This window comes from Babylonia areolata, chromosome 12, assembly GCF_041734735.1.
Source record: "Babylonia areolata isolate BAREFJ2019XMU chromosome 12, ASM4173473v1, whole genome shotgun sequence".
Lineage (NCBI taxonomy): Eukaryota > Metazoa > Mollusca > Gastropoda > Neogastropoda > Buccinidae > Babylonia > Babylonia areolata.
Window position 1 is genome coordinate 7,963,441 of NC_134887.1, and position 10,000 is coordinate 7,973,440.

General features: G+C 45.6%; 1 protein-coding gene across 3 annotated transcripts in view; it reads left to right on the forward strand.

The window, feature by feature from the left end:
• LOC143288363 (paxillin-like) overlaps window positions 1-10,000 on the forward strand; it is a 102,126-nt gene that overhangs the window by 13,349 nt on the left and 78,777 nt on the right. Inside the window, exon 1 of one of the 3 annotated variants that reach the window (XM_076596758.1) lies at window positions 250-698. The exons of the other annotated variants lie outside the window; for them this stretch is intronic. Within the exon in view, the coding sequence (XP_076452873.1) occupies window positions 662-698 (37 nt within the window). The 5' untranslated portion in view covers window positions 250-661. Of the gene's footprint in view, window positions 1-249; window positions 699-10,000 lie in introns of those variants that run through there. 3 annotated transcript variants of the gene reach the window in all.

Consider the following 10,000-nt stretch of genomic DNA (forward strand, 5'->3'; position numbering starts at 1 on the left):
GGGTGTGTGTGTGGGGGGGGGGGGGGGGGGGGGGGGCGGGGGAAGGAGAGAGAGAGAGAAAGAGAGATAGACGCCGCAGCCACATGTGTTAGTTGGTTACTCGTTGCCTCTACATCCCAGAACGTTGAGAGTTGGGGTGGTTTTTTGTTGTTGTTTTTTTCTTTTCTCTTTCGGACTTTAGACGAGGGTGTTTAAAAAAAAAAAAAAAAAAAAAAAGGTAAATAAAAAAAAAAAATAGAATTTAAAAAAAAAAAAAAAAAGGGAGGGGTGAAGTTACTTGTAGTATGTAAATGTACGGCGCAGTTTTATTCTGTTGATCAGTGTGTTTGAGAATGTTCGGTTGGCTGGTTGGTTGGTTGTGCAGTTTGTTTCCGTGGGGTGGTTTGGAAGCTGTACGTGATACGGTGTTGGTTTTGAGTTGGCCGCAGTGGTGAACAAGTTTGTTGTTTTTTTTTTGCTTGTTTGTTTTGTTTATTTGTTGTTGTTGTTGTTTTTTTAGTCGGAGTGGATTTGGTGTGGAGGTTGTGTAGTGATTTTGGCTAGGGTTTTAATAAGATATAAGGTTGGTTGGTGTTGGGATTTTTTTTTTTTTGCTGGTTGTTGTTAACAATTCGTGTGGAGGAAGAAGGCCGCTGTAAGGTTCTGGGCGTGTGCTGTCAGTATGGATTCGGGATTTGCCGAGCATCAGAGGAACAGAGGTGGGTTGGATAATTTTTTGTTTTGTTTTGCATGGGGTGGGGTGGTGTTGAAAGTGTGTGTGTGTGTGATGTTGATGGTGTCTCTCTAGCTCTGTCTCTCAGTCTTTCTGTCTTTGTCTTTGTCTGTCTCTCTCTGTGTCTCTGTCTGTCTGTCTGTCTGTCTCTCTGTCTCTCTCTCTCACACACACACACTCACTCGCTCGCTCTTGCTCTCTCATGGAAATGTATGCATGCATTGCTCTGATATTCAAACACATGTATACGCACACGCTCTAACATTTTTCCACGTGAGAGAGAGAGAGAGTGTGTGTGTGTATGTGTGTGTGTGTGTTTGCACGTGCATGCATGTAGTATGCGTGTGTGTGTGAGGATCCCCCCCCCCCCGCCCCCCCACAACCCCCAACCCCCACCCCCTCCTTCGTAGACAGGGGACAGTCAGATATTCACATGACTGTTATGTCTACCCTTCGTTCTGCCAACCACGAATCGTAACCCACACACACCATCCATCCAGCTAGTGCCTTGCTGTGTGACACGACAGGTATCTGATTCTATAGACTGTGTTCTGTAAAATTACACTGACGGAAGATTGTACAATGGTGGGTGCATGATGTAACTGATGATTGCAGCGATTTTCAGAGTGAAAATGGTAAGAGGTCTCACTCTCTCCCCCCCCCCCCACCCCTCCCTCCTGCCCCCACCTCCCTCCCCATCCCCCCCATCCCCCCCATCCCACCATTCTGTTGTGTGAGTGAAAGATTAAAAGTGGCTGAGAGTGTGTGTCAGTGCCTGATTTCCCCTCTATTCGCTGTCTGTTTCCTCTCTATCTCTCTAAATCTATTCCCCCTCTATCTCTGTCTGTCGGTTCCCCCCCCCCCCCCCCCCCCCCCTCTATCGCTATTTCATCTCTTATCTTTGCACTGATGTATTCCCCCCCTTTTTTTCTTCTTTTTTTTTCCTTTTTTTTTTCTCTCTCTGCCTGCCGGTTTTCCTTTCTATCGCCACGTTTCCCTCTCTATCTTTGTTAACAGATCTATTTTCCCATCTATCTCTTAGTATCTTGTCTGCTTTACTTCATGGCCTCTTGACTTCTTCCCATGCCAGCTTTCCACTTATATATATTACGACAGCTCGTTGGGAATTCTTTTTTTTTGGGGGGGAGGGGGGGTTTGGGGGGGAGGGGGGCTGCGGGTAGAAGGGGGGGATGGGGGTGTTTTGCTCCAGTTTTCGTTTTTTCAAGGGGGGTGGGGGTGGGGGGGGGGGGTATTCTTTTTTTTTCTCAGTTTTACTATCTCCTGACTTGGATGACTCAGAACTGTGTAGTCACTGTCTGTGATGAGAAACAAAGAGGATGGGAGAAAGGGAGGGAATGGAGAGAGAGAGAGAGGGAGAGAGAGAGAGAGAGAAAGAAAGAGAGAGAGATAGAAAGAGAGAGAGAGAGAGAGAAAGAAAGAGAGAGAGAGAGAAAGATAGAGAGAGAGAAAGATAGAGAGAGAGAGAAAGAAAGAGAGAGAGAAAGAGAGAGAAATGGAGAGAGAGAGAGAGGCGAGATTTGGGGGGTAGAATTGAAGACTGAATAGAGCAACGGTTCTTTTGTTTAGAAAGACAACAGTTCTGAGGGAGGGAGGGGGGGGGGCTGCGAGAAGGGTGAAAGGGAAGACATACAGGGGAGGGAGGGAGGGAAGGGAGAAAGAGAGAGAGAGGGGGGGGGCGAGATTTGGGGGGTAGAATTGAAGACTGACTAACGCAACGGTTCTTTTGTTTAGAAAGACAACAGTTCTGAGGGAGGGAGGGGGGGGGGCTGCGAGAAGGGTAAAAGGGAAGACATTCAGGGGAGGGAGGGAGGGAGAGAGAGAGAGAGAGAGAGAAAGGGAGAGAAAGAGAGAGAGAAAGAAAGAGAGAGAGAGAGAGAGGGGCGAGATTTGGGGGGTAGAATTGAAGACTGAATAGCGCAACGGTTCTTTTGTTTAGAAAGACAACAGTTCTGAGGGAGGGAGGGGGGGGGGGGGTGGCTGCGAGAAGGGTTAAAGGGAAGACATACAGGGAGGGAGAGAGAGAGAGAGAGTATGATAATAATTTTTAAAAATTCCTTCAATGTTGTCCACTTTTTCTTTCTAAATGTTAGTAAGGACTGTATGGGACGTGTGTTTAAAGTTTTCAGTTTCAGTTTCAGTAGCTCAAGGAGGCGTCACCGCGTTCGGACAAATCCATATACGCCGTACACCACATCTGCCAAGCAGATGCCTGACCAGCAGCGTAACCCAACGCGCTTAGTCAGGCCTTGAATAAAAAAAGAAAAGAAAAGGGTGAATAAATAATAGATAAATACATGAAAAAAAAATTACTACCACTACTAATAATATGTATAAGGCGCAAAAACGTGATGAAGTCAACTATAAGCGTACATAAATAAATAAATAATAATTGTAATATTAAAAAAGTAATAATAATAGTAATAAATAAAGAAATAAATTATAAAAAAGAAAAAGAAAAGTAATTAGTTTCTACTGGTTCCCTTAACTGAGATTGGTGTAAGAATCTCTCTCTTTCTCTCTCTCTCTTTCACAACACACGCACACACACACACGCACCCACGCACGCACGCACGCACATCACAGTTTTCTAGACTGTGACCTGACCCTTGCAGTTAACTGGTGCATGCCAGCTATGCAGTGCTGTACACATATAATCTGTACATACTGAGCAGACCCCAGAAGCTTGCCAAAAGCAAAAACAAACACAGTTGTGCAAACAGACCAGCTCAGAGCTAAGCAAAAGAAAGCAGCACGTGGCTGGTGGTTCCCCCCTTTGGATTGAGGCGTGGTTGTACTTGTATTTGTATTTTGTATTTCTTTTTTATCACAACAGATTTCTCTGTGTGAAATTCGGGCTGCTCTCCCCAGGGAGAGCGCGTCGCTATAATACAGCGCCACCCTTTTTTTTTTTTTTTTTTTTTCCTGCGTGCAGTTTCACATGTTTTCCCTATCGAAGTGGATTTTTCTACAGAATTTTGCCAGGAACAACCCTCTTGTTGCCATGGGTTCTTTTACGTGCGCTAAGTGCATGCTGCACACGGGACCTCGGTTTATCGTCTCATCCGAATGACTAGTGTCCAGACTACCACTCAAGGTCTAGTGGAGGGGGGGGGGGAGAAAATATCGGCGGCCGAGCCGTGATTCGAACCAGCGCGCTCAGATTTTCTCCCTTCCTAGGCGGACAGCGTTACCTCAAGGCCATCATGGGGAGGAGGGGGGGGGGGGGGGCGAGAATTTTGCACACACACACACACACACACACACACACACACACACACACACTCACACACACCACACACACACACACACAAAGAAAGGTTTCGTGGCGAATGGCAGAGATAGATCTATATAGATATTCGTGTGATTGATTGATTATTAGATCAATCGGCAGAGATAGATCTATATAGATATTCGTGTGATTGATTGATTATTAGATCAATCGGCAGAGATAGATCTATATAGATATTCGTGTGATTGATTGATTATTAGATCAATCGCGAACTCCAGATCCCCAGAAAAAGTAAAAGACCAGATCTGCAGCGACGACGACAACAGCAACGAAAGAAATAAACCACCAAAAACAAAACCACAGCTAAACAAACAGCAGGCTGCAGCCAGCAACAATAATAAAAGCAACAGCAGCTGCAACAGCATCGATAGCAGACACACTCACGCACGCTCAACCACACACACACATACAACACACACACACGCACGCACGCACGCACGCACACACAACCAAACCCACACACACACACACACCAACCATCCCCCCAAGCCCCCCCTCTCCCCCCACACACAAAGTTTCAAGGAAGGCAGCTTCTTGTTTTCCAACAACGAGAGAGCGAGTCTGTTCCGTACATACCAAGCGCCCCCCACACCCCCACACCCCCACCCCTCACCATCCCTTCTTCCTTCCACCCCCCCTACCCCCACCCCCCACACCTCACACCCCCCAAAAAAAACCGAAAGTATGTATCACTGAACAATGGTGATAGTGTGTTAGTATGTGGAGGGAGTGTAGAGGTGAAAGGAAAAGTGTGGGGGGTTTTTTGGGGGGTGGGGTGGGGGGGGGGAGCGGTTGTGGCCTCATGTAGAAAAGGTAAAACAGTTGTACTTATATTTTTGGAGGTAAGTTGCCGAGTGAAAGAGAAGGGGTTTGGGGAGGGAAGTGGGAAAATGGTGAGGGGGTGGGAGGGATATTTTGGAGGGGGAGGGGGCAGGGGGGGGGCTTGGGGGTGGGGGGGAGGGGGGGCAGAGCCACACAGAAGAGTGCACGCGAACTCGAGGAAAACCCAAGTTGCGTAGTGCTGTTACATGGAGCAGATTGTTAAAAGAGGCCAGACAGACAGACAGACAGACAGGCAGGAACGAGAGACACGGTTTATTTATAGAGACAGACAGACACAAACAGACAGACAGACAGACAGACCGGACAAGAGAAACGCAGATTACTCGCAGAAGCAGACAGACAGCCAGACAGACAGACAAGGTCTATATATATAGAGAGAGAGATTATTTATAGAGGCGAGGCAGGCAGACAGACTGGATAGAAGAAACGAGTTTCAAAATGTAAGCTTTACTTAACATGCGATACACAAGACACGAATGAATGAATTTATTCAGGCACGGTGCAAAACCTCCTTCACTGCAAAAAAAAAATGGTGACACGCTTGCTTGCTTGCTTCATACGAATCACAACAGTTGGACAGAGAGAGAGAGAGAGAGAGAGGAGGGCTGGATGGGAGGTGGTGGGGGTGGGGGGACCTGGTACACACACACATACACGCGCACGCGCGCACGCGTACACACACACACACACGCGCGCGCGCACACACACACACGTACGCACGCACGCACCCACACTCACACACACACACACGCACGCACGCACATTCACACACACGCATAGAACGTACACATGGCGCGCACATACAAACATACATGTGCCCGAGCGCACTAAAATACATACACGCACGCACGCGCGTGCACGCGCACAATTATAGGCATATACGTCGTCGCACAGTTATACTTAAACACACATTTATGCAAGCAAACACTTGCGTTCATGCGCGCGCGCGCGCGCACACACACACACACACACACACACACACACACACACACATGCACCAACGTGCGTGCGCACTCTCTCTCTCTCTCTCTCACACACACACACACACACACACACACACACCACACACACACACGTGTGCACATAGGGAGTGAGAGAGAAAAACCTGAAAGACCTGACAGAGACTTTTATAAGTCATATGATTCTACCACGTATAGTATGTCTCTCGTTCTTTTTTTTAACACTGTGGGATTCCCGCTGCGCCATCGCGGATCACCGTGGCATGGACCACGGCCCCATAAAATATAAAAAATAATGACAAAAACCCGGGGGCGGGACCCCTTGGGGAAAAAAAATTTTTTCCCCATAAACCAAAAACGACTTTAATTCAAATGACCCCCTCCCGGGGGTTTTGGGAATGGACGCCCCGACGGGAAGAAATTGGAAAAAGGGGGGTCTTGGGGGAAAAAATTAAATTTTTAATACAAACTTTTGAGGGATGTCGCGCTCCCCGTCTGAGCTGGTGGGGGGTATTTGGGGGGGGGGGGGGGGGGGGGGGGGGGGGGGGGGGGGGGGGGGGGGGGGGGGGGGGGGGGGGGAAGGGGGTTGGGGTTGGGGGGGGGGGGGGGGGGGCTCAAAGGGTTTTGGGGGGGGGGGGGGGGGGGGGAGGGGGGGAAAGGGGAAGGAGGGGGGGTTGGGGGGGGGGTTGGGGGGGGGGGGGGGGGGTTAAAAAAGGGGAAACAAAGAATAAAAGGTTTAATGTACAAAGAAAGACGGTGTTAATGTACAAAAGAATAGAACGGTGTTAATGTACAAAAGAATAGAACGGTGTTAATGTACAAAAGAAAAAGGGTTTAGTAAAAAAGATAGAACGGTTTTAATGTAAAAAAGAAAAGAACGGAAAAATTACAAAAGAAGAACGGTGTTTTTACAAAAAAAAGAACGGTTTAATTACAAAAGAACAGAACGGTGTTATGTACAAAAGAATAGAACGGTGTTAATGTACAAAAGAACAGAACGGTTTTAAAGAAAAAAAACCCAAACTTTAAATTTTTTAATGTCCAAAAAAACAGAACTGTTCATGTCAAAAAAAAACGGTGGTCTTGTAAAAAAATAAACGGTTTTTAATGTCAAAAATGAACGGGTTTTGTCAAAAGAACAGGGGTGAAAAGTAAAAAGATAGAACTTTAAAAAATTCCAAAGAACAAAGGTGTTAAATTTACAAAAGAAATAACGTGAAAATGTTTTAATTACAAAAAAAACAGTAAAAAAAAAACAAACTGTTTAATTCCAAAAAAAAAACTGCAGGTAATAACTAGTATTTTTAATGTAAAAAAAGAAAGAATTAAGAAACTTATTTGAAAAATTATAAACATAGCCTACTATACTGCACATTGATTTATAACAGATAAAAAAAAAAAAGGAACAAAAAAACCCAAAACCCACACCCCCACCCCCCCCCACCCCCCCCACCCACCCCGTAAATTGAAAAAAAAAAAATAGTTTTTTTTTTTGGGTTGGGAAGGAAAGGGGGACAAAAACCCAGGGGAACCGGGGGGGAACCCGCCACGTGGCCCACTGGGGTTTCCCCCCCCCCCCCCCCCCACCTACTTTTTTTTTTTTCCCCATCCTCTTCCCCCCCCCCCCCCCCCCCCCCCCCCCTTTTTAAGTTACCGCCTCTGTACGGGTTGGGGATAAAAATTCCTGGTGGAATGGGTTTGAAGTTTTTGTTGTTTTGTTGTGGTGGAAAGGGGGGTTCTTTTTTGTGGTGTGTTTGTGTGGGGGTGGGGTGGTGGGTGGGGAGGGGTTTTGGTTTAGTGGTGGTTAAATGTGTGGTGTGTTGTTTGTTTTGGGGTTTTTTGGTTTTGTTTTTTGGTTTTTTGTTTTTTTTTTTTTTTTTTGATTTGTGTGTGTGTGTGGGTTTTGGGGAGTGGTTGGGTTTTTGTGTTTGTGTGGGGGGTTTGTTGTGTTGTTGGGGGGGGTGTTTTTGGGGGTGTGTGGTGGTTTTTATTGGGGGGTTTTTGGGTTTTTGGGGGGGAGTTGGGGTTTTGGGGTTTGGGGGGTGGTTAGGGGGTTTTTTGGGTTTGGGAAATTGTTGGGTTTTGGTTGGGGGGATGGGTGGGGTGGTGGTTGGGGGGGGGGGGGGGGGGTGGGAGGGGGGGAGGGGGGTGGGGGAGGGGGGTGGTGTTGGTTGGGGGTTTTGGGGGGAAGTGGGTGGGGTTTTTTAAAAACTGTTTAGGTTTTATTTTGTTTGGGGGGTGGGGTGTGGTTGGGATTGGGTTTGTTTTTGGGGGTTTTTGGGGTTTTATTTGGGGTTTTGGGGGGGGGGTATTTTTTAGGGGTTTGGGGGATTGTTTTTTTTTAAAAGGGGGGGGGGCTTTTTTTTTCTGGGGGGTTTTTGGTGGGTTTTTTTTTTTTTTTTTTTTGTGTGGTGGGTTTTGGTTTTTTTCGGGTGTAGTGGTTTTTATTTTTTTTTTTTTTTTTTTTTTTAGTTTTTGTTTGGTTTTGTTGTTGGATTTTAAAAAAGGGGGGGGGATTTTTGTTTGGGGGGGGGATGGGGGTGTTGTGGTGTGGGATGAGTTTGGTTTTTGGGGTTTTGGGTGTTTTTGGGGTTTGGGGGGGGATTGGTTTGGGGGGGGGGGGGGGGTTGGGGAGTGGTTTTTTTTTTTTTTTTAAAAAAGTTTGGGTTTTTTTTTTTTTTTTTTGGGAGTCTTTTTTTGGGGTTTTTGGGGTTGTGGGGGTGGTGATGGGTTTGTCGTGTATGGGTTTTTTTTGGGGGTTTTTTTTTCCCCTTGTTTTTTGTTTTGGGTTTTTTTTTTTTCCTTTCCCTTCTTTTTTTCCTTTTTTTTTTTTCCCTTCCCCCCCCCCACTTTTATAACCCGTGTGGTGGTGAGTGGTATAGTAGCAAGTAGTAGGCAGTTGAAGGACTTCGCTCCTCCCTAAAAGATCCTGCGAGATCTCTCCAGTTTGCCAGCTTACCAGTACCACCAGCTTGCATAGCACACCTCTCTCTCTCTCTAGGAGACTCCGATCAGTTCGTTTTTACTTCTCTTTCACACACACACACACGCGCGCGCACACACACACACACACATACGACAACCACTGGCGAAGAATTTTGTTGTGTGCAGATTTCTTTTTTCTTTTCTTTTTTCTTTTTTTTTCTTTGTGCTGTGCAGTTAGTTTGGTTTTCATTCTTCTGTTGGTGTGAAACTAGCTGTTATCCACAACCTTTTTTTTTTTTTTTTTTTTCCTCTTTTTTTTTCATAAAAATCTTCTACGCAGTTACTCAGTCTTGGATTCTTTTGTTCTGTTCGAGGGGGAAAAAACTGTTTAAAAAAAAAAAAAGAAGAGAAAAATCACGTGTAAAAAGATAGGAAGTGTTGCATCGTGTTGTGATTTTGGTTGAAAGGATAGTTTTCCAGAGCTTTTAATTCGGAGAGATTTTGTTGTGGTGGTGTTACGTACACAAAGTTCGTCCAATTCGTCACCGTTTGAGCCGCAAGAGTTGGTGAGTGAGTTTCTTTCCCCCCCCCCCCCCCCCCCCCCCCCCCCCCCCCCCCTTTGTCTCTGAGTTTTTCTTCTTTTTCTTTTTTTAACTCACTCAGTACGGCCAGTCCTCTCTTCTCCTCTACACAGACCCCTCGGATGTCCAGTGGGTGTCTGAATGACCCAGCCTTTAGCTTCCGTCGTCAGAATTGTGGTATTCTTTGTCGACATTCACCTCTTCAGTATAAGAGCCTTCCGCTTGCACTATTTTGATGATGGTAATTGGGGTGAAACGCTGTTAACGTCGTCCCTTTCGCCGTTCGTATGGAGAGAGTTAATCAACATTTTAAAAAAAAAAATTATATGTAGACAAATATGCAACAACAAAAACAACAACAACAAATTCACACTATGTGCCATTGTAATAAAATAAAGACATTAATAATAATAATAATAATAATAATAAGTAAAATAGGATAAAGTAGATAGGGCATAAGTCAATCACTCAATGGATGAGTTATGCTTGAGTCAGCAACGACAGTTTAGCCCCTGAATCAATCACATCAATCATTAGATAATGATTTTTTTTAATTAAAAAGAAAGAAAGAAAAAAAAGAAAACACACACATACAAAAATGTCATCACACCAAAGATCCCTTGGGAAGAAGTGGTTGTAAAGAAGACATTTGAAAATGATACAAGTATTA